This window comes from Capra hircus, chromosome 1 (assembly GCF_001704415.2).
Source record: "Capra hircus breed San Clemente chromosome 1, ASM170441v1, whole genome shotgun sequence".
In the NCBI taxonomy this organism is placed as follows: domain Eukaryota; kingdom Metazoa; phylum Chordata; class Mammalia; order Artiodactyla; family Bovidae; genus Capra; species Capra hircus.
In genome coordinates, this window is record NC_030808.1 from 34,954,416 (window position 1) to 34,982,368 (window position 27,953).

The 27,953-nt window shown below is 38.8% G+C and overlaps 1 protein-coding gene across 2 annotated transcripts; it reads left to right on the top strand.

The window, feature by feature from the left end:
• C1H3orf38 (chromosome 1 C3orf38 homolog) lies at positions 5,966 to 14,129 on the top strand. Of its 2 annotated transcripts, none has more exons than XM_013969425.2 (3): positions 5,966 to 6,388; positions 9,357 to 9,595; positions 11,669 to 14,129. In XM_013969425.2, exons 1-3 carry the CDS (start codon positions 6,028 to 6,030, stop codon positions 12,242 to 12,244), a joined length of 1,176 nt encoding a protein of 391 aa, XP_013824879.1. In that variant the 5' UTR covers positions 5,966 to 6,027; the 3' UTR covers positions 12,245 to 14,129. The 2 variants fall into 2 exon arrangements, with proteins under 2 accessions (XP_013824879.1, XP_013824909.1); XM_013969455.2 differs by having other exon boundaries at positions 6,008 to 6,388; positions 11,672 to 14,129.

Here is a 27,953-nt window from a genome sequence, read left to right on the forward strand (position 1 = left end):
GATGTACATTATAGTAATTGCTTCCTACAGAAGTACCTCAGTGGGAACATGTTTAAGCCAGTTAGTAATCTGTATCTAAAAGTGAGGTCCTTAGTCATGAGGGCTTCTCTTTTGGCTCACTAACAAAGGTAAACCTCCTATACTTTCTGCTATAATTTTCAACTTGGAAAAGTGAGGGCTGAAGTAGAAAGAGAAGCTCTTTGATGCGATGATAGCACTGCAAATGAAAGAACAGATATCCTATTACAGTGATTTGCAAATATTCAAATGTTATGCTTTGAAAAACACTATGAGAAAGTTATTAAAGCATTCCAGGGCTGAGATCTAGGGTTCACCATCTATGATTCATGGTCATATGATCTTAGATGATTAAATAAATGCATTGAGGTATTTAGATATAAAGTTACTGGGGTTATCTCGACTTCCTATTTTTTCCTTTTCTGAAATTTGAGGAATGCTGGGAAGCAATAGAATATTAAATACATTTCCAAGACAAATGAGTTAGATTTCTTTCAGAGCATAAAATTCATACTGATTTTAAGAATCAGCCGATAATGAGGCCAGAAGTTTGTGCTGTATATCCACCCATACCTGGAATGGAGGCAATCCAGTATTACTTCGAATAAAAACTAAAAATGTGGTAGAGAGATCCATGCCTTATTTATGGGTGCTGCAAATGGAGAAAAAATTACTGTGTACCAGCTTACTTTATGTGTGTTACTTCTAATTGTTAAAACAACCCAAATATGGTTAGCAGCAGTGCTTTTTAGAGACAAAGCCTCAGGAAGGTTAAGTAACCTGGCTAGTCATAGCTAATAAATGCAGAGGTGGGACTGAAAAATCTGGTTTCCTCCTAAAACCACGTCATGTAGTTTCCATTCTGTCATGCAGTTTTCCCTACAAATGTGGGACACAAGTGGCTCTGATAATATCCAAACAGAGAGGGTTAGACTTGCCTGAGGATCAGTGATTTCAGAGACAAAGGATGAAGTCTGGTAGAGACATAGCTGGTTGCTGTTTCATTTTCTACTAGCAGTGATTCTTTAAAGTGTGGTCCCCAGAAGAGCACACCTGAGAACTTATTAGAAATGCTAAATTTGGGGGACTTCTCTGGCAGTGCAGTGGTTAGGACTTGGTACTTTCACAGGATTCCATAAGTCACAAGGATGTGGTTGTGCCCCTGCCCCCAAGAAAACAGACATGCTAAATTTTTGATCAACTGAGGGACCAATGTGTCTTTAAGTCATCTAGGTGGTTTTGATACACACTAATGTTTGAAAAGGACTTCCCTGGTGGCTCAGATGGTAAAGCATCTGTCTACAATGTGGGAGACCTGGGTTTGAGCCCTGGGTTGGGAAGATCCCCTGGAGAAGGCAATGGCAATCCACTCCAGTACTATTGCCTGGAAAATCTCATGGACAGAGGAGCCTGGTAGGCTACAGTCTATAGGGTCGCAAAGAATCAACAAGGTTCTTCATATTTCCCTAGCAGGTAAACTATTAGAAACCCAATTTCCAGGGCATTTAAGGAAGTCACCTTTAATAGGTTTTAAACAACTGCTGTTGAATGAATGAATATTTTTACCAGATCTTGTACCCCAAATCTGCTAATCTAGAAAACTTTTTTTTTTCCCATAAAGTAGTCAGTGAAACTACCAGAATGTAGTTTAATGAGAAAAGCTCAAAGATGTGAGATCAAATGTATTCAAATTCTAGCATGATAGCTTTAAGGCGACTAAGCCCATCCCACAGAGTTCAGACTTCCACGTCTGTTTAAAGGGGAGAGCCAGTCTTCAAAGTTTAAGAATTAAGTGACTGAAGGGCCTAGGGCTGAGCTGGTCCAGTTAGAACTTTATTGACTTGACTCTCTTTTCATGTTATGGCTCCTGTACTGTCCTTGTTCCAGCCAAAAACAGCCATGCTGGTCCATGCATTTTTCCCTGCTGCTCCCTCTACCTGTACTACTTTTTCTGCTTCACTCATTCTTTGCTTAATATTCTTGAGCATCGTTACACTCTCCAGAAAGCAGATCTCTCTTGATAATTCTGGATTTCTCTATTAAAACCTATTTCTCCCAGTCTTCTCCTTTCAGTAAACAGCAACTCCAGTTGCCCAAACCAAAACTTTCCAGTAATCCCTGACTTTTCATGTTTTCCACTCTCACCTGGACTATTGTATTAATCTTCTAGTTGAGTTCCCTGCCTTTATCCTTGCCTTTCTGGCAGTCTGTTCTAGACAGCAGCAGCCAAAATGATCCAGTCTAATTAAAATCTCCAGTGGCTTTACAGTTCATTCATTCATTCAACAAATATTTATTGCATACTGACTATGTGCCAGCCTCTGTTAATAGACAATAGAAAAGAAAAAAAAAACATATAAAAACCCCTGAATGCCAGAACTTACATTCTATCAGGGGGGACGAGGGGGAGGTGCAAATGATAGCACTTCTGATAACTGTTGAGCAGAGGAAATAATGAAGTAAGGGAAAGACAGCCACTCCGACATCTGAGGGAATGAAGACTGTGCCAGATAAGAGCAAAGGCTCTGAGGCAAGTACCTGCATGGTAAGTTTAAGACACAAAAAACAAGAAAACCACTGTGACTAGTCTGAAGAGACTGAGAATAGGAAATGCAGACTGAGGTAAAAGATAAAAGCTGAAGTCTTTACAATGGACTGTAAGACTCTAGACTGCACTATTTGATACAGTAGCCACTAGCTACAAGTAACTGTTAAAATTCAAATAAAATTTAAAATTCACTGACTCAGCTATACTAGCTGCCTTACAAGAGCTCAATGGCTATGTGTGGCAGCTGACAGTTACTATATTAGCACAGATGTAAAATAGTTTCATCTTAGCGCTTTTGGACAGGTGGTTCTGTATCAGTGGTTCTGAACTGAGGGAATTCTGCACACACACCCCTCCCCCCGCACCCCAAGGAAATATTTGAGGAAGGAGATATTTTGGCGGCCCAACTAGGGGAGAAGGTGCTACTGGCATCCATTGGGTAGAGGTCAGGGATGCAGTTGGGCATTCTATAATGCACAGAACAGACCCACAAAAAAAGAGTTATCCTGCCCAAAATAATAATGCCTCTGTTGAGAAACCCTGCTCTAGATCAAGCTTGACTACAGCTCTAACCTCACTTCTTACCGCCTTCTTGCACAAGCTGCTCCAGCCTTCTGGCCGCCTTCCTATATGCCAAGCACTCTGTTCTTTCCTCAGAACCTCTATTGCTGCTTTTTCCTAGAATACTTCTGTTTAGTCTCTTACTTTTCTCAGATTTTCATTCAGTGTCACTTAGAGAAGCCTTTCTTCACAGCCTGTATAAAATAGCAACATCCTCTCAACTCCACCCCTCTGACTTCTCACCATTGAATTTCCTGGCATTATTACATTTCTGTCTCCTACTAAAATGCAAGCTCCAAGCAGTGGCCACAGGACTGGAAAAGGTCAGTTTTCATTCCAATCCCAAAGAAAGGCAATGCCAAAGAATGTTCAAACTACCGCACAATTGTACTCATCTCACACACTAGTAAAGTAATGCTAAAATTCTCCAAGCCAGGCTTCAGCAATACGTGAACCGTGAACTTCAGATGTTCAAGCTGGTTTTAGAAAAGGCAGAGGAACCAGAGATCAAACTGCCAACATCTGCTGATTCATCAAAAAAGCAAGAGAGTTCTAGAAAAACATCTACTGCTACTTTTCTGACTATACCAAAGGCTTTGACTGTGTGAATCACAATAAACTGTGGAAAATTCTGAGAGATGGGGATACTAGACCACCTGACCTGCCTCTTGAGAAACCTGTATGCAGGTCAGGAAGCAACAGTTAGAACTGGACATGGAACTACAGACTGGTTCCAAACAGGAAAAGGAGTACATCAAGGCTGTATATTGTCACCTGCTTATTTAACATATGCAGAGTACATCATGAGAAATGCTGGGCTGGAGGAAGCACAAGCTGGAATCAAGATTGCCAGGAGAAATATTAAGAACCTCAGATATGCAGATGACACCACCCTTGTGGCAGAAAGTGAAGAGGAACTAAAGAGCCTCTTGATGAAAGTGAAAGAGGAGAGTGAAAAATCTGGCTTAAAGCTCGGCATTCAGAAAACTAAGATCATGGCATCTGGTCCCATCACTTCATGGGAAATAGATGGGGAAACAGTGTCAGACTTTACTTTTCTGGGCTCCAAAATCACTGCAGATGGTGATTGTACCCATGAAATTAAAAGACGCTTATTCCTTGGAAGGAAAGTTATGACCAACCTAGACAGCATATTGAAAAGCAGAGACATTACTTTGCCAACAAAGGTCTGTCTAGTCAAGACTATGGTTTTTCCAGTACTCATGTATGGATGTGAGAATTGGACTAAAAAGAAAGCTGAGGGCAGAAGAATTGATGCTTTTGAACTGTGCTGTTGGAGAAGACTCTTGAGACTCCCTTGGACTGCAAGGAGATCCAACCAGTCCATCCTAAAGGAGATCAGTCCTGGGTGTTCATTGGAAGGACTGATATTGAAGCTGAAACTCCAATACTTTGGCCACCTGATGTGAAGAGCTGACTCACTGGAAAAGACGCTGATGCTGGGAAAGATTGGGGGCAGGAGGAGAAGGGGACAACAGAGAATGAGATGGTTGGTTTGTATCTTTCACTCGACAGACATGGGTTGGGGTGGATTCCGGGAATTGGTGATGGACAGGGAGGCCTGGCGCGCTACGGTTCATGGGGTCGCTAAGATTCAGACACGACTCAGTGACTGAACTGAACCGAAAAGACCTGTAATTGTTCCCAGCATAAAGAACAGTGCTTAACAAGTGAAAGTGAGCGAGTAGTGCTCAGTATATACGTTAAACACACACACACACACACTCACACACAACTTGGGCATGTCTTTCATGTGGCTCCGCACCAGTATTGTGAGCACTTATCTCTTTATTTGCAACACTCCCAAAAGCTGCTTGGAGAAGGGTATGTGTCATTTCTCATGGTAGGCGATCAACACTTAATGAAAAATGAAGAATTGGTATCCGATAACTAAAATGTAACCTAAATGACATCCAATGGCAAGTCAGTTTAAATATGCTTTGAATGCCTTATCTTAAAGACTATATTCACAGTACATTTTGACTGATATTTAGCTGTGATATTTACATAAAGGTTAATTTTGCTCACCTGGATATGCAAGTGTGCACATTTCAGCTACTAACAGGCAATAATCTAATTAACGTTAATAAATCTAAACGATGGCTAAAACAATGGAAGGAGACAGAAGCCAGTGACAGTGCATTTAAGCCTGAAGTTTCCCTCTTGTAAATGTTGACACTAACAGTGATAACAAGAGCTAATACATACTGGGCTCTTTCTAGGCGCTACGGTTCTTCACCCTCCTCCGCTCCAACAACCCCATCAGGTAGGTATCTCTACTGTATCCATTTTGAGACAGAAAACTGGGAGACCAAAGAGCTTGCTCAAGGTCACAGTTAAGAAGTGACGGAATAAAATTCTGGCAATCTGGTTTTCAGAGTCCCCAACATTAAACCATTCGCGATATTGCCTCTACTAAAGCCAAGCCGGTGAGGATCAGAAGAGAAGCAATAGCGGACCCCAGCTTGTTGGCCAGTGAAGCTGAAAGGCGGACAGGCTTGGCATAGGGTAGGTGATTTTCTTCCTAAACTTTTCCAAGTACAATGTTAAACAACGCCAGACTGTTTCAACACACAACTATGTAACAAGAATATAAAACTTCAGGTGTACCACCCAACTCGGAAGTAGCCACAGACAACTTTCGAGCGCTGCCGAGGGGCCGGACCCGCGGGCGGAGAGGAGACGCCTCCATCGGCCGGCCCCGCTGCATCACGGGAGCTCGCCTTGCACGGGGGCCGCTGCCAGCTTTCCACGCACCTGTACTGCGCAGGCCTCCCAGGCGCTCTTTTGGAGGCGTGACTCCTGAGGAATTGAGGGTTTCGTTTTAGCTTGTGGAATGCCGGCGTTCCGGTGTAAACGTGGAGCTTCCCTAAAGTGAGATGCGAGATACTTCTCTCAGTTCCCAGCAGCCCGGAACCACCGATCGGAGTACCGAGTTTCCTGAGTGCCCTCATTTACTACCACTTCCGCCTACGGGTCTGGAATACCCGAGGCTCTCCGGTGGCGAACGGCCGGAAAGGCACTTCCGGTATCTGTTGCCAAGGCGCCGGCCCGCTGGGCCTAAGGAAGCGACATTGTTGGCGGCGTCCTCTCCCCCCATTCTGGGGGTCGAGATGACGGGGCTCAGCTACACGGAGATGGAGGGCTGTCGTAACCTGCTCAGCCTATTGGACAACGATGAGATCATGGCCCTGTGCGACACTATCACCAACCGTCTGGTGCAGCCTGAGGACCGCCAAGGTAAGGGTAGACCCCACCCCCCAACCCCCAAAGAGTGGCCATCTCTCCTCAGGCCTCACTCGGCCCCCAGCTTGCCGGAGCGTGTGAGTGAAGGCCGTGGTAGGTCTCTCTCGCGGTGGATACCCCGGGAATCGTGGACAGTATAGCTGCTGGGTTGCCTCGTAGCCATCCATGGCTCACCCCCGCCTCGCCAAGCACTGGGGGAAATGGTGGGCCGAAAATGGTGCTTCTTTCCAGGTTTTAATCCTTTAAATGTTATGGGCAAGTGCTGCTTGTTTCGTTTCGAAAATTCAGTGTACGTGAATATTGTTTTTTTTTTTTTTTAAAGAAATTCCGGGAAGGCGGGTGTTCTCCTTTTTCAGTTTCGATCAGGGGAGAAGTATCAGCTGCTGCTTATTTTCTTGAGCTTGGGGAAGATACCATAAACACTATCAGTCTGCTGCTTTGTGAGCTTAAAACAACTGCTGTGATGAAAGAGCAGCAGACAGTTTGAATTTATGTCTCTTTATGGATCGAAATTTTTTCAGAGATGATTCTGTGTACTAGGACTACATTCAGAGCCAAATAAACATTTCGGTAGAGTAGATTTCATGGGTTACAAATATTGTTTGGTTGTAATGTAATGAGTAGCTTAAGCATTAAGCCTTTATCATTTTGTATATTACCTGACTAATTTTATTTTAAATTTGCTGAAATTTACTTTAAAATGGGAAAATTTCTGACTCCTGTATTAGCTTATGACTTAAGTATCAGAGTCTGCCTCTTAAAGTCTGCCTTTCCCTTTAAGACCTTTTACGTTTTTGCCGTTTAAGATCATTCATTTGACAGTGAACCATGAACACCAAATGAATTTCTAAGAAGTTAGACTGAAAATAATTTTAGAATTAATGTAGTTCTTTGGCATTTATATATTTTACATGGTAATCACCTTCTAACACTATTGATGAATAGATTAAAATATAATTGATGGTGGATCTAAAAGCAAACAAGAAATGAAACTACCCTGTACAAAAATGTTAGGTGATGTGAAGAATCATTTCTGGGGTGGTGGAGGGGGCAGGGAGAGCATAAGAAAAGATAGTCAACATCTTTAGAAAGCAGTGAAATAAAATCCGAAAATATATGGTCTCTTTTATATGTACCAAATTTCCAAAAACTAAACATATAAACTTCAAGTATTGTTTATCTTGTGAAGTAAGTCTTTGACAACTACTGGGGCGTGTAAATTGGAACAACTACTTTGGAAAACAAGTTTGATATTATTTCCTAAAATGGAAGATTGCTTACCTGAGTGTTTTAAACTTAAATATGCCCATGAATCTCTTGGGGATTTTGTTAAAATGCAGATTTTTATTCAGTAGTTTTGGAGCAGGCTCAGAAATTCTGTCTTTGTAACAGGTTCCAGGTGATGATCATTCTCCTTGCCCTACTGGGCTGGGAGACATTTGTGTACTGGGTAGTTTCATTTCTTGTTTGCTTTTAGATTCACCATCAATTATATTCAGCATTTTAATCTATTACAGTTTTAGTCACATTCACCAATAGTGTGGAGATGTTCAAAGCAATAGTATTAGTACTTGGATACATATAATAAGTCTATAAAACAAAAGTAAATACCTTGTGGTATAGTCTGTAATTATCTTAGTGAAAATCAGTTGACTACAGCTCTGTTTATCTCAGAAACAATAAAAATTAAAATTACAGTAATATAATGATGGATTAGGTTTATAGACCATTCAAAGAAATACCAAACTATATTCTGTAGGGCTACATGGTTGCATTGTACTGCTATAAAGAAAACTGAGGGAATTCCCTGGTGGTTCAGTGGTTAGGAGTCTGTGCTTCCCCAGCTGGAGGTCTGGGTTTAATCCCTGGAATTCCTGGTCGAAGAACAAAGATCCCACAAGCCCCAAGGGGCAGCCAAAAAGAACGAAAATTGAGGAAATGATAAATAGCAGTTAGGAGAGTATCTACATGTGAGGTAAAGAGAGAGAGGGAATAGCATTATGTAGGGAAAGGTAAAGTGAGGACCTCAAAGATACTAATTATTCCCATATCTTAAGCTATGTCGTGTGTATATAGGAGTTCATTTTATTGCCATCCTGTATACTTTATATGGGCTCCCCTGATAACTCAGTTGATAAAGAATCTACCCGCAATGCGGGAGACCTGGTTCAGTTTCTGGGTTGGGAAGATCCCCTGGAGAAGGGATAAGCTACCCACTCCAGTGTTCTTGGACTTCCCTTGTGGTTCAGCTGGTAAAAAGTCCGCCTGCAGTGCAGGAGACCTGGGTTCCATCCCTGGGTCAGGAAGATCCTGTGGAGAAGGGAAAGGCTACCCACTCCAGTATTCTGACCTGGAGAATTCCATGGACTGTATAATCCATTGGGTCACAAAGAGTCGGACGCAACTGAGTGACTTTCACTACTTTCATATCTCATACATAGAAAAATAATGTTTAGTCTGTTTAACAGAAATTCTTTAAAAAAAGAGACGGTCTTGGCTCTGCCACTTCTTACAAGTATGATTATTGATGCCTTATGTATCCCTGACTTTCATTATTTGTAGAGTAAGGAGATTGAACTGAAAAGAATTGTAATTTTGTCTGTTTTTTGAGATTGTAAATGAATGTAGGTCTATTGACCTTATTGGAAAGAAATTTTTTTTCCCTCTTATTCAGTTTTTTTCTTGAAATACAACCATTCCTTAAAATGCTTAAATTCACAATCCTTTATGAGAAGTAAAAGGAAGGAGGAATTCTAGGTAGGGAAATTTATAAAGAAATGTTTTTAAAACCCAAAACCTGACAACCCACTTTCTGGTTTTTAAAAATGATAACCATCTCATACAAAAGCAATAATGCCATGAGAAGAATTTATAAAATATCATTTGATAGTGTTTCTGCTAACCCTGGACAAGTTTACAGGTGACTCATGATTTTCTGCTAATCTTTACAATTTTCTTTTAGATGCCATTCGTGCAATATTAGTCTACAGTCAAAGTGTAGAAGAACTTCTGAGGCGAAGAAAAGTCCACCGAGAAGTCATATTTAAATACTTGGCAACACAGGGTGTTATTATACCTCCAGCTACTGAAAAACACAATCTTATTCAGCATGCAAAGGATTACTGGAAAAAGCAGTTACAACCAAAATTGAAGGAAACGCCAGAGCCAGTTAAGACAGAGGACATTAGACCCTCTGAACAGGTAAAACAGATTTCATAGTGATAATCCTAAACCATAGTTTGTGTAAAAATCTTTAGATAATCATAGATCTGGAGTAACATGGTTAATTAATGTTTATTTTTTATAATTTTAGCTTTATATCTTTTGCATCCTAAAGGAGCAGTAAAGCACCTAAGACAAAGTATTTTTTTAAATTGTTTTTATTAAAGGATAATTGCTTTACAGAATTTTGTTGTGTTCTGTCAAACTTCAACATGAATCCGCCATAGGTATACATATATCCCCTACCTTTTGAACCTTTTTTAAAAATATATTTAGGTCTGATTTCTGGGAGGGCCGAGTTCCAGTCCTCCCTTCTCTGGAGGCCCAGGGAAAAGTCCCATAACACCTGGGTATCTGTAGGTGGCAGGAGATGTCTATAAGGCCACCCCTTTTGCCCACCTCCTCCCCCTTCTTTCAATCTGGCTTCCTTTCCTCCCTTGAAATCTTTGATGTTAGTACTTGGATCTGAAGTTCTGTGTCTCTATAGGAGGTTTCCTGAGAGACTGTATTCTTGTGTTTAAGGGCTTCCCTGGTGGTACAGAGGTTAAAGCGTCTGCCTGCAATGTGGGAGACCTGGGTTCAATCGGAAGATCCCCTGGAAAAGGAAATGGCAACCCACTCCAGTATTCTTGCCTGGAGAGAATCCCATGGACAGAGGAGTCTGGTGGGCTACAGTCCACGGGTCGCAAAGTGTCAGACACAACTGAGTGACTTCACTTCAATGTATATATGATATTCTTTTGATTTGTGAGGGAAAAATGTTTTGCAGCCCTTATCAAATGGAGACTTGATTTTAAAGATGGTAGATAGACTGCGTGCATGCTAAGTCTCTTCAGTCGTGATCCTATGACTGTAGCCCACCAGGCTCCTCTGTCCAAAGGATTCTCCAGACAGTACTGGAGTGGGTTGCCATGCCCCTCTCCAAGATAGACTGCAGGGTCAATTTAATTTTAATTTAGCCTCTGGTTCTCTAATTTTTTTCCCCCCTTCTTTAAAAGAACGCTGTTATAAGCCCTTTCTTATTTTGAAGACTTTCTTTGGCATTAAATTGCAAAAATGAAAGAAATTTTTGTTATCTATAAAAAAAAGTCCCTGTTTTAGTAACTTCCTCCACTGACATTGGCTGTTTGTATTTCTTTGTATTTCTACTGTGCATTTTAAATACTGTGTGAATATTTAAATACCTATTGACCCTTTAGATAACTTGAAGTTTTTAAACTACACACTCACATTAAATTAAGTGAGAGATGTTTGCCTTCACATTAGGAAAGGATATTCTAGGGCTTCCTTAATGTACTGGAAAGAGTGTTAACTTTGAAATCATATAGATGTGACTTCAAATTAGGGGGCCTTGTTTTCTTTATAAAACAGGCATAACAATAAATCTGTGTCATAAGATTTGTGAAGATAGAAGGAAATAGCACTTAAGTGCCAAGCACAGTGCCCAGTACATTTAGTAGTATGTAAATGTACTGGGCATATGCCCAGTAAATATAAGATCTTAAACATTTATGTGAAGTACTATGCTCTGGAATACATGTTGAATAGAATGGTAGTCTCTCAGGTGTATTTTTACAATATTTCCTTTGGAAAACATATTTCCTGTGTATGAAATTAATCTCAATCATAGAAAATAATCTATTTCAATCAAATTTAGAAGTGTCTTTTAAAGACTGGTTTTATTATAAACTTTGTTGCATATGAAATATACTGCAGTAAGGTGTATTCCTTTAAAGCAGTTTGAAAGTTTTGACAGGTAACATACCTGTGATTCACTGCCACAATCAAGAGAAAATGCTTATGTAAATCATTATTATTGATTTAATTCATGCTTGTATTTTAAGAGTCTTGGTTGAATCTTAATTTCTTAGACGGGTCAGAAGTTTAAACTAAACTTCTTAAATGACCTCCCCTTTTTGAGAAAGAATGTACTACCATTGAGTTCATAGATGGTTCATTTCCTTTTTGCTACAACTAGTACATTAAAACTTGACTCTGAAATAGCCTAGATAGAAAATAGATACGAGAATTAACCTTGGTTTTATTAATCAGCAGGAGAAAGAAGAAAAAAATGCCGAAAAGGTTGATTTTCGTCGATTAGGTGAAGAATTCTGTCAGTGGTTCTTTGAACTTCTGAATTCTCAGAATCCTCTTCTGGGACCACCTCAAGATGAATGGGGGCCACAGCACTTCTGGCACGATGTCAAGCTTAGGTTTTATTACAACACATCTGAACAAAATGTGATAGACTACTATGGAGCAGAAATTGTGAGCCTTCGTCTGCTGTCACTAGTGAAAGAGGAATATCTTTTTCTCAGTCCCAACCTAGATTCCCATGGACTAAAATGTGCTGCTTCTCCCCATGGTCTCGTTATGGTCGGAGTCGCTGGGACTGTCCACCGAGGAAACACTTGTTTGGGCATTTTTGAACAAATTTTTGGACTCATCCGCTGCCCTTTTGTGGAGAATACTTGGAAAATCAAATTTATCAACCTGAGGATTATAGGAGAGAGTTCCCTTGCTCCTGGAACATTAATGAAACCGGCTATTACATTTGAACCAAGTGACCTAGAAGCCTTTTATAATATAAACACTTTATGTGGTCCAGTGAAGTACAACTCCATGTAAGGCAGGCACTGGACAGTGGGATTGGAGACCAAGATTCATCTAGTGGAAGTTAGGCACTGTTGAACAAAAGAGAACTAATTTTACCTCACCCTTGAAGCACTGAGTACAATGTCAGTCTGAAAAATCTTCTATACGGAAATTCATCCAAATACTACATCAGTAATGTCTAAGTGATTTCATATTGGGGGGTTGACATATTTTAGTTGAAATGTCTTTCTTGACTACAAGCTAACACATTATGTGAACACTTCCCTCTTTTCTACTTGAGTCGCAGCAGATATTCTGAAAATTTCATGCAATTCGTCAAATAAATCCCACTTCAGATGTTGTAACTAACAGTGTGCCTTCGAAATCAGTTAATATTTTCACTTAGTGGGTATTCTGCTGCTATCTGTACTTTTCATGTGGGGGAAAAATTAATAGTGTTCAAGGCTTCCCCTTTAAGTTTTTCAGTTACTTTTGTCTAAATCTAAGTAATTTTACAAGTACATCTTAATGACAGTATTGCTTTAAAAAGAAGTACATATTTTAGAGATGTTTAAAGTCAGGGTGTTTTTTAGAAACTTGAATGACATTCTCATAGAAAAAGTACAGAAATTTAGCTGGTGGAGAAAAATTTAATTTGCTTTTTAAAATATTTAATGAACGTTTTTCAGAGTTATCTATTGTCCAAGCAAAATATCTTATAATATGCAATGTTTTTTGAAGTATTTTGGGTAATAAGTGCTTTTCTTAAAACAGACGTTTTTCTTTAAGCTTTCAGCTAACAGTTTTATAGAGCATTGATTATACTATTGAAATTTTTTAAAAGGTATACCCAGTTTCTAATTTAAATGAATTTTTTTCTCTTGAATGATCTTAGGTGACCAGTACCCCAAATTAAACATATGTTGAGATATATTCTCACATCATAAATTAAAATTGTTAGGATTTTTGCACTTCTAATTTGTTTTACTAGATTTGAGTTACAAGATTAGATTGCCAGATTACACACTTGCTTTAAAGTTTAAATTCCTTATCACCTAGCAGCTGCTTGCTGAATCTGAATTTATTTAATAATTTTAATTTACGGAAATGTCATTTGGAAAAAATTCAGCTGGGAAATGTTGTGATGAGGTGCTTGTACATATTATTTTTTTTTTTAACTTTAACTCAGCTCATGATCATCTAAGGTGACTTACAAAATTTTGGAAACAGGAGGAAAAGAATGATCTTTGTAAATTTTTTTTAGTGCCATGCCTCTTATGAAGAGTACAAATTGATACATGCCCAAATAAGAACTTAATAAGGGAAATCCCTTTAGTCTGCTGTAAGAATAGTGCTTTGTTTAGGTTTTTTTTTGTTGTTGTTCTTTAAGTTTGCAGTATCATTTTAACATGTAATTGATAGATATCCTTAGTAAAGGATAAAATTTAAAATTATTCACATTTTCTTTGCTCTATTGCTGTCAAATACTGTAGAAATGATACCAAAGGAAGATGCTCAGGATGGGTAGAAATTACCTGTAGGTATGTTCAGTATTGAATTTTTGAATGTGTAATGTTCAAGTTAGGCTGCAATCTGCATGTCCCTTCAGTCACCCTTTAAAAATGTGAAATCTTTCTGATGTACTAAATGAGAATTCCCCTAGAGAAGGAAATGGCAACTCTAGTATTCTTGCCTGGAGCATCCTATGGACAGAGGAGCTTGGTGGACTACTGTTCATGGAGTCACACAGAATTGGACACAACTGAGTGACTAAGCACAATTGAGAATTAGAGCTATATTTTATTTCCTTTGAATCCCCACAGCTGGCTACACAGTGGGACCTAATGTCCAAGTGAATGGGTGAATGAATGAGTAAAAGACACTTAACCTACTATATAAAAGACTTCTTTTGCATCTAGGTTTTGTCTTTGGTTCTAGTCATTAGTGGTGGTCTTGGGGTTATATAATCTGTTGGAATTTAATATGTAGATGCACAAACTTTTAGGCCCCAAATTAGGATAAAATTTTAACTTCCCATTAAAATTTACTGACATAAAGGTCAGAGTAGGATATACTGGAGGGCCCTAAGATGCCTTGGAGAAGGAAATGGCAACCCACTCCAGTATTCTTGCCTGGAGAATCCCATGGGCAGAGGAGCCTGTCTAGTTACAATCCATGGGGTCACAAGAGTTGGACATGACTTAGAGGCTAAACCACCACCACCAGCAAGAGGCCTAGAAACAGTTTTGGGGAAGTATGTATTTCTGTTCAGAGAAAGATCTAGAGGAACTGAAATTTGTTCATGACACTTAAAGCTTGGCCAGGCCTTTGAGAACATCCAAAAGTGCACTTAATTCATAGTAATTCAGTGGTAAAACCAGGGGATACCTGGTCTGTTTACTGGAGGCTGATTTGCTGTAGCTGACAGTGACACATCAATATCCTTTTTTGTTAAAATGAAAATGTATTTGTTGTATTTGGATGTTTTACTAGTATCTAGAATACCAAAAAACATTTCATGTGTCTTACTAAAATATCAAGTAATAGAAAAATCCCTCTCTAGTTTTATTAAATCAACTTGAAAATGGCAAACACAGAAAGACATTCTTGGGCTATCAGAAAGGCAACATTTTTATGCCAAAGGAAGACTAGTTAGTTAAGCCCAGTTAGACAGTGTAATAGCACTCCAGAAAAGGATTTAAAGAATAATGGTATAACTAAATAAAAGAGATAATCAGAAACATTGTATTTTAGCTTTTAGCAAAATGGCTCTTATGGCTTAAAAAGTCATAAAAATGAATGAAAACCGTTTCTCAGCATCTATTTTCACAAATTTAAATGCCCCTTTTTAAATTTGGGTTGTGGGGGACCTTTGAAAAAAGGGAGCTATGTTCTCTTTCTATAAAAAATATGTATGCATATGTTGTTGTTCAGTCAGTAATTCATGTCCAACTCTTTGCAACCCCATGAACTGTTGCACACAGGTTCCTCTGTCCTCCGCTATCTCCTGGAGTTTGTTCAAATTCATGTTCATGGAATTGGTGATACTATCTAACTATCTCATCCTCTGCATATATTATAATTTTTGCATAATTCAGGGAATTCATGGACTTACCTAAAGCACATCTGTGAGTCCTGTAGGGATCCTTATATTTGATATCCAAATCCTGCCATAATAATTTATTTCCTGCAGACTTAAAATTATTTTTAGAAGATTTTGTGCTCTTACCAAAGTCCTTAAGCTAAAAGACTAAATCTTACTAAGAATAATCTCTAGAAAGTCTGTTGTTTATGATAGTTAACTTGTGAGTTTTTCTTTTTCAGTAGGTGTTAGATGTTATGACAAAACCTACTAAAATAGTATCAAGTGAAACAAAAATATTAATTCAGAATTCATTTTATTTTGACAAGATAGGTTTAATGGCCATGCTTTGGAGAAAGGGATGAAATGTGTATGTAGCCAGTTTGAATGCATGTAGCACAGCTGTGGTGCTGGAAAACAAGACTTCTACATATGGGTTTATATGCATGTATTTATTGAACATCTGCAATCTGTAAGTCAGTGAATCAAGCATGAGAGAAAACAATACATCAGTAGGTTGATCTACCTAAACTTGTTTTGAATTCAGTTCTCTGATTTTAGATGTCTTAAGGTGAGAACTGCATTAGGCCCTTTGCTAGAGTTGGAAGATATTTCTGCATTGTCCAAGAGCACACTAAATCCTTTCAGCTTTATTTTTCCTAGTTTGAACCTTTCCTATAGTCTTTCAGTAAAGTGTTGAGTGATATTTACTGTGAATCATAATGTGCCCCACAATATTAAACCAGAATCTCCAGAATTCCTTCTGTATAGTCGTGAAATGTTACTGGAATCCCTGGCCTAATCTCATTTACCTTTTCAGTGAGTCACTTAGTGAGGGTTCTTTGGTTGGCAGATTTAATCTTAAGTTTTAAAACAACTTAAATCTCAAGTATGAAATTAGTAATATTTGAGTTAATGAGTTTAAGGATTGAAGGAATCTCTTGGTGTTCACTGCCAGCTGTGTTACTTATCTGATGGGATATTTTCTGAACAAAGCATCATAACTACTTAAAAGCCTTTTTGCTTGAAGAATTTCATAAACTTGAATTAATCTTTTCTATTTCTGATCTTGTACTATACTAATTGTTCTCAAGGTGTTAAAGGTACTTTTGTCTCCCTAAATAGTTCCTGGAATTGATGATTCTTCCTTATTTCACAATCATTCCCACCTGTGCCTTGCACAATATAAATAGTAGCTAAATTGGGGTATTTATTATATGGCAGTTACTTTTCTGTGCATATTGTGTGTTTTAATTCATTAACCCTGTGGACAGCTATCACTTATTGGAAAATAGGGTTGAGTAATTTCCCGAGTTTTCAGAGCTGATGGTAGAGCCTAGGGTTAAACCCAAATTTTAGATTTTGAGAGCCAGTGTGTGGTAACTACTATACATAGTGCCTTGTATCTACAGTAGCTTGTCGGTTTTGTGTTTTCAGCTGTGTTGAGAAGCATGTGGGATGTTATTAATAGTTCCCGATCAGGGATCGAAACTCTGTTCGTTGCAGTGGTAGCATGGGGTCTTAACCACTGGACCACCAGCTAAGTCCCTAAAGTAGTTTTTGGTGAATCTTTTTTGACTGTCATTTGCTGTCACATTTCCAAAGCAAACATGCCTTTGAATTGTTCACCTGGATTAGGCGGGAGTGTTAATGCATACTGTTTCCTCTTGTAATTATATTATACCTCTTAAGTTGCTTTTTTAGGTGGTATAAAACCACTTGGAAGAAAGATAAAGAATCTTACTGTATGACAGTGTTACTTATGAAAAAAGGATAAATTGGATAATTGGGAAATTAAAATAATTTAAAAGTGTAACAATTTATATCAGATTTCTTGAACTCCGTGTGTCACAAGCTTTAGTGCCCTCTCCTTCCTGTTTGTGACACTGTTGAGATTTTGGCCTTAGAGACAGTCTTTGTGTCATACGTGCAGTTTCTTGGCATGTCTGGATGTAGCATATCTGTAGTACTGTTTTCTGTTTTAGCTGTTGAAATTAGACCCTCTTTACCTAACCCTTGTTATGTAGTAATTTCTTATTTCTTTGCTTTAATATTTCTTGCATATTTGTGACATTAAAATTTCCTTAAAGTACTACAGCTTTCATCATATCTTCCAGATATTTCACGGGTGTTACATTACCTACAAAATAAAATCTGGATATCACAGTCTTCTTTTTATCACTGTCTAGCTTGATTCCATTCATTTGCACACACTGTTTGGTCCGGCAGACATCTGTAGCTATGTAGTCTTTGTATTTATCCTGTGCTTACTTAGCTCTTTGCTTTTACTGGAAAGTATCCAAAGTTGTAGAATTTAATTTTTTTGTTGCTTCAGACAGCCTTATTGTAGAAAGAAAAGGACTGTAATAGAAATGGAGTTTAAAAACTGAAAATTTCTCCGTAAGTCAAACTGTATTTTCTCTTGAGTTTTGTGTACCTTGTCTTATCACAAATAATCTTTCCCCAGGTTTTTGTATGGCTGCTTTTTCATCTTTGAGGATTTGCCTTAAATGTTTTCTCACAAGTGGACCTTCTTTATAATATTGGTATTTATCAGAGCACTTTGTTTCAGTTATAGCACTTTAGATATTATTGTTAGTTGAATTTCCCGTACTAAGATTTTAAGCTGAAAGCAGGGATTGTTTTACTTTTCCATTGTATTTCCATTGCTTTGCACACACGGTATTCAATAATGTTTATTAAAGATATAAGTTAGGGAACAAATGCTAGTTTTTATTCAGAATTTTATAGGTTCCTAGTCCTTTGTGTATCTGCTAAAGACATTGCCTAGCACATATATTAGATACTCAGTAAATTTCTAGTGAATAAACCAAAGTTATTTTCCTGAATATGAATTCAAATTAACTGGTCGACAGAATTATTCCAGTACTCTTGCCTGGAAAATCCCATAGACGGAGGAGCCTGGTGGGCTGCAGTCCATGGGGTTGCAAAGAGTCAGACATGACTAAGCGACTTCTTTCACCTTTCACTTTCATGCATTGGAGAAGGAAATGGCAACCCACTCCAGTGTTCTTTGCCTGGAGAATCCCAGGGATGGTGGAGCCTGGTGGGCTGCCGTCTATGGGGTCGCACAGGGTTAGACACGACTGAAGCGACTTAGCAGCAGCAGCAGAATTATTAAAGTCCGTGCTTTTGTAAAGATGAAGAAACAGGCTCCAAAAGTTAAATAATGTGCCAAAGTTCACATACTTTTGTTGTAGAGACTTTTTTTTCACTCTGGCTTTTTATTTTTTTGGTTTGTTTTCTTTTTAAATTACAAAGCCTATTTTCTTGCACTTTAAGTCCAGTCTGACTACTGCTACTTCCTTATTTTGAAGGAATTTCAACTCAATTGCTTCACATGTAAAAGTGAACCAGATGATTTCTAAGGTCGGCTACAATTTTTTTTAAAGTTACACGATTTTGTGATTGTATAACTTCTCAGCAACTTAAAAATATTTTAAGTGAATTTGCAGTTCATTGTTAAGGAAATTATTATTTTGCTTCTTCATAAATCATGCTCATTGAAAAACACTTTGCATTCTTTGTTTTTTCCAAACATTTTTGAGGATGTGTGTGCAGTATGTACTTCTGTTTACAGAGGAAATATATATAAAGCCATTACAAATCCTATCTAGAATAGAAAAGGGAAAAAGGTATGAAGCCTTTAAAATACTCTTACTTTCTAATCACTATAAATGCTTAAATGTGAAAAAGTGGTGTTCTCTACAACGTTTTGCTTTGTTGCATATGGTTAAAATCATAAGTCCAGGTCTTAGTCAAGAAAAGTATAAAGTGGTTGACAGAAGGCCAAATTATAGATTGCAAGTTCAGTTCAGTCTCAGTCGTGTCCGACTCTTTGCGACCCCATGAATCGCAGCACACCAGGCCTCCCTGTCCATCACCAATTCCCGGAGTTAACCCAAACTCATGTCCATCGAGTCGGTGATGCCATCCAGCCATCTCATCCTCTGTTGTCCCCTTCTCCTCCTTCCCCCAGTCCTTCCCAGCATCAGGGTCTTTTCAAATGAGTAAACGCTTTGCATGAGGTGGCCAAAGTGCTGAAGTTTCCGCTTCAGCACAGGAAATGTTCCCTTGGTATCTCTACTTTTCTTGAAGAGATCTCTAGTCTTTCCCATTGTATTGTTTTCCTCTATTTCTTTGCATTGATCACTGAGGAAGGCTTTCTTATCTCTACTTGCTATTCTTTGGAACTCTGCATTCAGATGCTTATCTTTCCATTTCTCCTTTGCTTTTCACTTCGCTTCTTTTCACAGCTATTTGTAAGGCCTCCCCAGACAGCCATTTTGCATTTTGGCATTTCTTTTCCATGGGGATGGTCTTGGTCCCTGTCTCCTGTACGATGTCACAAACCTCCGTCCATAGTTCATCAGGCACTCTATCTGTCAGATCTAGTCCCTTAAATCTATTTCTCACTTCCACTGTATAATCATAAGGGATTTGATTTAGGTCATACCTGAATGGTCTAGTGGTTTTCCCTACTTTCTTCAATTTCAGTCTGAATTTGGCAATAAGGAGCTCATGATCTGAGCCACAGTCAGCTCCCGGTCTTGTTTTTGCTGACTGTATAGAGCTTCTCCATCTTTGGCTGCAAAGAATATAATCAATCTGATTTTGGTGTTGACCATCTGGTGATGTCCATTGTAGAGTCTTCTCTTGTGTTGTTGGAAGAGGGTGTTTGCTATGGCCAGTGCATTTTCTTGGCAAAACTATTAGCCTTTGCCCTGCTTCATTCTGTACTCCAGGGCTAAATTTGCCTGTTACTCCAGGTGTTTCTTGACTACTTTTGCATTCCAGTCCCCTATAATGAAAAGGACATCTTTTTTGGGTGTTAGTTCTAAAAGGTCTTGTAGGTCTTCATAGAACCGTTCAACTTCACCTTCTTCAACGTTACTGGTTGAGGCATAGGCTTGGATTACCGTGATATTGAATGGTTTGCCTTGGAAACGAACAAAGGTCATTGTGTCGTTTTTGAGGTTGCATCCAAGTACTGCATTTCGGACTCTTGTTGACCATGATGCCTACCCATTTCTTCTAAGGGATTCCTGCCCACAGTAGTAGATATAATGGTCATCCGAGTTAAATTCACCCATTCCAGTACATTGTAGTTCACTGATTCCTAGAATGTCGACATCACTCTTGCCATCTCTTGTTTGACCACTTCCATTTACCTTGATTCATGGACCTAACATTCCAGGTTCCTATGCAATATTGCTCTTTACAGCATCAGACCGTCCTTCTATCACCAGTCACATCCACAACTGGGTATTGTTTTTGCTTTGGCTCCATCCCTTCATTATTTCTGGAGTTATTTCTCCACTGATCTCCAGTAGCATATTGGACACCTACCGACCTGGAGAGTTCCTCTTTCAGTATCCTATCATTTTGTCTTTCCATACTGTTCATGGGGTTCTCAAGGCAAGAATACTGAAGTGGTTTGCCATTCCCTTCTCCAGTGGACCACATTCTGTCAGACCTCTCCATCATGACCTGTCGTCTTGGGTGGCCCCACAAGTCATGGCTTAGTTTCATTGAGTTAGACAAGGCTGTGTGGTCCGTGTGATTAGACTGACTAGTTTTCTGTGATTACGGTTTCAGTGTGTCTGCCCTCTGATGCCCTCTCGCAACACCTACCATCTTACTTGGGTTTCTCTTACCTTGGATGTGGGGCATCTCCACAGCTGCTCCAGCAAAGCGCAGTCGCTGCTCCTTACCTTGAACAAGTCGCCCCTCCTGACCTTGAATGTGGAGTAGCTCCTCTCGGCCCTCCTGCGCCCACGCAGCCGCCGCTCCTTGGATGTGGGGTTGCTCCTCTTGGCCGCCGCCCCAGACCTCGGACATGGGGTAGCTATCAGCCGCCACCCCTGTCCTCGGACGTGGAGTAGCTCCTCTCCGCCACTCCTGCACCGTCGCAACCTGGTGCTCTGGGTCACCGTCCCTGACCTTGGGCATGGTGTAGCACCTCTTGGCTGTGCTTCCTGCACAGAGACTGCCAGTAATCCCTAGTAAAAATAAAGATGTTAATAATCAAGTATTTGTGACTCTAAGAGATTAGTAGTAGGAGTGACATTGGAGACAAGTGGCAGATTTGGGATAGGATTTTGCTGAGGGAATCATGGCCCCTGATGGGTACTGGCTCCTGCTCTTAAATTATTCCAGGAAGTGTAATGAAAACATTTGTAGAGCAGACAGAAGGTTTTGCTGTACTGATTGCACTTATTAGAGAAGTACAGCTTTATGATAAAATGAGTTTAGAGTGCAGAAACTAGCGTTAGAACATTTTAGCATGTCAGGAGTTTAATGCTGGAACTAATAATAGGACAATCAAAATTTATGAACAGTGGACTCCTAGGAATGATCAGAAACGTAGAATAAGCCATTATTTTAATTCTGAGAGCAACCTTATGCTAGAGCAAGAGTTTAGGACTGAGGGGAAAAGTTGATTTTAAATAACATCGGTGTTTTCTCTTAAATGTTCTTTGAATTTGGTGAACATTTATTGAGTTCTTACTATGTAGCAAGTATTTTAACAGAAGACAGTTGGTACATAAAGTAGCTTATTTGTTCTAGTTTCTTAATGTTTTTCTCACTTTAACTCGTATAAAGCAATGATTACTGGTTAATAGTTTATTTTATTACTATTAGAAGGTGGTTCTCTGTGATCTCTCATTGATGCCCTTACTATTTTAACCATTGACATCTCTTAGTGGTTAATCTGAATTGTAGGTAAAATCCTAATTTTCAGATTAGAACAATGCTGCTAAAAGAATGGAGACCATAGTAAACAGTTTCATAGTTCAGAAGGAAAAAAATGAAATATTTTTTCAAATGTATTTTAAAAATTTTTTGCACATAATTCATGTTTTCCAAATTTTAAATGTAAGATATCGTTTTCATACAAAATGTCATTTTTAACTATGTTCTTTCTAGTTATTAGATACATATGTATACAAGGACTATTGGTCAATTTACTTTAGCCAGCATAGAGTCAACAAGGTGTTCATCTTCACTAAGGTACTTTCTATTAATTTTCATGTAAATTAATTAGACTTGCATCTTACAGTTGATACTTCTTTATTCCCAATTCACAAAAATAAGTAACTGAAAAATGATTGAATAGTAATGAATACTTCTGTTCAAAAAAATTCCATAATGTAAATAGTAGAAAGAACTTCAGTGTGAATGGAGTTAGAATCTGTATGTTCTGTGCAGGAGATTTTGTGTGATGTCTTCAAAACATCAGCTAAACCATATAAGGAAGGACAGTAATAAACATCCGAAAAACGTTTTTGGACTGAATCGATTTACCGTTGGTCAGTAGTACATATATTTGCATGTTGCTGAAGTTTTCAGATCCTTTTAAAACATTGATTCTCTAGTAAATGAATTTAGTTAGGTAATTTTATTTGTTCTGAGTAATTGTAAAATATCTCAGTTTAAAATGTTATACAAGATGGAGGAGAGTCCAAAATTATAGAAGCATCATCCTGAATTGCATTCCTTAAGGCCAAGTGTAAGAGACTGTTGTCAGTTTCTGTCCCAGCCACCTGGCTTACAGCTCACCCAGCACCTCGTAGTATGAAGACGTCTCACTTAAGATTAATAACTTAAGTCCCTGCCTTAAGATGGTCCCCACTTCAGATAAGTCTCTTGGACACTCAGGCACATTTTAGCATCTCTTAATGATTATCCATCTGTCATGTGTTTCCTGCCATCAGATGTAATCCTCAGAACTTATTTATGTTTAAAATTATATAATAACACTAGCCTTCCAACAGTGATGAAACAATCCATTACATGTGGGTCTGAACTTGTAGACTCAGTTCAAATGTCAAATCTGTAACAATAATAGCAATAATATAAAAAAAAGACTTGTTGAAAGCTTGTTAAAAACAGTTTCAACATTAATAACATAATCAGGACAAAAATGGTACTGGAAAAGTTCTATCAGAAATTTCTGTAATTTAGTGACAACACAGAAGAGTAATTCCTTTCATATATGTTCTAGAGGATATTTTCAGACCCATTATTGGGTATAAGTGTATTACATATATTGAGAGAGAAGTCCTTAGCTTGTCCTAATTCATCCCTGAAAATCTGTATATAGAAAATAATAATATACTGGAAAATAAATATTGGTGAGGACTAAAAAGGATGTCTTCACCAAAATTTGTTTTTCAGTACGGGATGTGGGCTTCTCTGGTGGCTCAGTCGGTAAGTTTGATCCCCAGGTTGGGAAGATCCCCTGGAGGAAGGCATGGCAACACACTCCAGTATTCTTGCATGGAGAATCCCCATGGACATAGGAGTTTAGCAGGCTGCAGTCCAGAGGGGTCAGAAAAGAGTTGGACACGATTGAGCAACTAAGCAGACACACACAGAAAGTATGTAGCATGAACTTTTAATGATGGAATGCCATCTATTAGGGCAGCTATGAAGGTGTGGCTAGGTAAATTAAAGTGTTAATGCAAAAAAGTCAAACAACTCATCCTGTTAAAAAAGAACAGTTAATTATCAACTATGAACTGTCTAGATGTTGATCCAATGCTGAAAGGGAAAGAAAACACCAAGTTTTATTTTCTCAGTCTGTACCATTTTTATAATGTGAACACTGCATGAGGTGAAAACTTTTTCCTGGATACTTCCTTTTTTAGAGGAAAGGTGTGCACATGAGGTTTTGAGATCAGAGCAGAGTTTAAAAATATTTCTTTCAGACACTGTTAATGTCAGTAAATGGCTTTTCCTTGATTTTAGGTGCCCTGCTCATGTGGCATACTCAACCAGTTGACCTACTTTCTTGAAGAAACATCCCTCCAGGTCCATAATGTTAACTGTAATACAAAAGTCTTCTGCAAATGGCTTAGTTGTGTAGAGCTTTATCCCCACCTAACCTCCATCTTATTTTCTTGCCTTAATACAGAAACATTAGGTATATTAGGGTACTGCAACATAACATGAAAAGGTTCTTTCTTGAGCTGCATGCAAAGGACAGGTTGGAAACCCACTTAACATTATCTACAGGTAGATGTTTCTTATGATGACTCAAGATTATTGTGAGAGAAAGTATATGACTAAAAAGAAATTTGGTATGTGGATTCATAAATACAGGAGGTTAGGGGCCTCCAATATCTATTAGAATACTAAAGCAGTGACAAGCTTCCTCTTTCATACGAACACGGTAATACAGAACAAATTTATGGGATAAGATAAAATTGCTTATATATCATTCTTATAGAACAAGTTGTACACTAAAAGCTTATGCTGACCTGATTTTCAGTTCAGTCACTCAGTCGTGTCCAACTCTTTGCAACCCCATGAACTGCAGCATGCCAGGCCTCCCTATCCATCACCAACTCCCAGCGTCCACCCAAACCGATGTCCATTGAGTCAGTGATGCCATCCAACCGTCTCATGCTCTGTCGTCCCCTTCTTCTCCTGCCCTCAGTCTTTCCCAACATCAGGGTCTTTTCAAATGAGTCAGCTCTTTGCATCAGGTGGTGAAAGTATTGGAGTTTCAGCTTCAACATCAGTTCTTCCAATGACTGACTGGACTGGTTGGATCTCCTTGCAGACCCAGTACTGATCTCCTTGCAGTCCAAGGGAGTCTCGGATCTTTTCCAAAACTGCAGTTCAAAAGCATCAGTTCTTCGGTGCTCAGCTTTCTTTATAGTCCAACTCACATCCATACATGACCACTGGAAAATCCATAGTCATGACTATACTGTTTAAAAAAAACACAGTAATCACCTTCTCTCACTAACACTTAACTGGAATCATTGTCATTTTTTAGCAGCTAGTCAATGCTCTTATTTTCTGTCCTTTTATAACCCATATTCTGGCAGATCAGTTTAACTATCTCCTTTTACTTTCCACCCAAATAAAGCTACTTTGAAACATTTTCAGTAGTAGAGTGAAAAAATTTTAAAAGAACCTATTTTCAGGGTTCAGATCAAGATGGTGGAGTAGGAGGATGGTGCTCACATTCCACACAAACACATCAAAAATACATCCACATACAGAACAATTCTTATAGAAAACTAACTGGAAACTTGCGGAATTTCTTCACAACGGAAGCTTTAAGAAAAATCACATACTGGTAGGGATGGAAGAAGCAGCGTAAAGTTGGGACCTCCGACCCTGAAAGGAATGTGAAAGGAAGAAACAGTCTGCATGGGTGGACCCTCACCCTGGGGAGCAAGGAGGCTGAGCCACAGACTGGGCAGCCCGGTCATAGGGTCCTCCACGGAGCAGACAAGCCCCCTTGGATGCTGGGGAGAACTACTGGGACAGATAGAAGGGCTCAAGATGTGTAGACTCATGAAAAGTGTGGAAGTGCTGGCTATGAAATAAAATTCATTTTATAGAAAGACAAGGATTTGAACAAATTTATTTCTCTGTCCTTTGACTTCCTCTCTCCCCTCTACTGTGCATTATGTATCAACATTATGCATCAACCAAACCTCCTGCATCAGCAGAAATAGTTGCTTAACCATAAAGAGCAAGACAACTCCTTAAAAGTAACATTCCTTCTTGATCTTGTAAGGAGCTACTGAGCACTTAGCTCTGGATTGTGTAAACTGTCAATAAACTATCATTCAGTGTACAGCTTTCTGTCTCAAAAAGCTTGTATAACTGCCTTCTGAAGGGTAGAATGGTTCTTGGAACTTTGTGAGATATTCTTCCTGGGTTATAGTCCTCAATTTTGGCTCAAATTTTTCCATTTCTTTCTTAGATTGACTAATTTTTTTGTTGACATATGCTTGGTGCAGCTGCCTGGGTATCAGAGACATTCACCAGAGGACACCTGGAGTCTACCTGGAACTGGAGCTCAGTACCAGTAAGGGCCCACTGTTGCTGCTCTGGCTTCTTGGTATTCCTCAGGTGTTCTCATGAGTTCTCAGATATTTGGATCTCATTGTTTGGGTGATGATCCTGAAAATTTTATTTGAGTTTTCACTGAAGACTACTCCAGAAAATTGAAGAAGAGGGAGTATTCCCAAATTCATTCTGTGAGGTCACCAATTACCTTGATACCAAAATGCCATAAAAACAGAAAATTATAAACTAATATCTTTAACAACTATAGAAGTAAAAATCTTCAACAAAATATTAGCAGACAATCCAACAATGTATAAAAAATATCATACACATGATCAAGTTGGAGTCATTCCAGTGTCACAGGGTGGTTTAACATATACAAATCAGCCAGTGTGGTACATCATATTAACTAAGGAAAGACAAAAAACACATGATCATCTCAATAAGATGTCAAAGAAGCATTTGACAAAATTCAACGTCTATTCCTGATAAAAATTCTTACTCAAGTGGATACAGAGGGAATATACCTCAACATAATAAAAGCCATTTATGACAAACCCACAGTCAGCATAATACTAAACAGTGAAAAAGAGAGCCTTCCCACTAAATTCAGGAACAAGACAAGGATAACTTCTCATAGCTTCTCATGATGCCTACTCTCATAGTATCAGAAATCTTAGTGACAGAAATCCAATAAGAAAAATACAAAATATCCAAATTGGAACAAAAGGGGTGAAGCTGTTACTATTTGCAGATGACGTGTGTGTGTGTGTGTGTGTGTGTGTGTGTGAGAGAGAGAGAGAGAGAGAGAGAAAGAGTCGCTCAGTTGTGTCCCAATTCTTTGCTGCCCCACAGACTGTAGCTCATCAGGCTCCTCTGTCTATGGAATTCTCAGGACAAGAATAACTCAACTGGGTTGCCATGCCCTTCTCCAGGGGATCTTCCTGACCCAGGGATCAAACCCAGGTCTCCTGCATTGCAGGCAGATTCTTTACCAACTGAGTCACAGGGAAGCCCTGGTGATATATAGAGATATACAGATATGATATATAGACAACTCTAAAATCTCCACACAAAATCTATTAGAAGTAACAAATGAATTTAGCAAGGTTGAAGGATACAAAGATACAAAAATCTGTTGCATTTCTTTATAGTAGTAATGAAGTTTTAGAAACACACTAAAAGAACTATCCTGTTTAAAATGGCATCAAAAAATAAGTAAACCTAGGAATAAACTTAAACAAGGATGTGAAAGAGCTATATACTGAAAATTAGAAAACATTGATAAAATTGAAGATGATTCAAAGAAATGGAAAAATATGCTATGCTTTTGGATTGGAAGAATATTGTTAAAATGGTCATCCTATCCTAAGCAATCTACAAATTTAATGTAATCCTCATCAAAACACTCATGGTATTTTTCACACAGTTGGAACAAATAATCCTAAATTTATGTGGAACCACAAAGGACCCAGAATTGCCAAAGCAATCCCAAGGAAGGAACAAAGCTGGAGGCATAACCCTTCTAGACTTCAGATTAAAAACAATCAAGCCAGCTAATGAGGCTTAACGTCATCAAAACAATCCAGTCAAAAAATGGGCAAAAGACCTGAATAGACATTTCTCCAAAGAAGACATACAGATGGCCAAAAGGCATATGAAAAGATGGTCAACATTGCGAATTAGGGAAATGCAAGTCAAAACTGCTTCTCTGCAATGCAGGAGACCCCAGTTCGATCCCTGGGTCAGAAAGAACCACCGGAAAAGGGACAGGCTACCCACTCCAGTATTCTAGGGCTGCCCTGGTGGCTCAGCTGGTAA

Coding starts and splice junctions, on each gene's coding strand:
- C1H3orf38 (XM_013969425.2), top strand. CDS start 6,028: ATGCGAGATACTTCTCTCAGTTCCCAGCAGCCCGGAACCACCGATCGG. Junction 6,389..9,356: donor GCAGCCTGAGGACCGCCAAG/GTAAGGGTAGAC, acceptor ATTTTCTTTTAG/ATGCCATTCGTGCAATATTA. Junction 9,596..11,668: donor ACATTAGACCCTCTGAACAG/GTAAAACAGATT, acceptor TTTATTAATCAG/CAGGAGAAAGAAGAAAAAAA.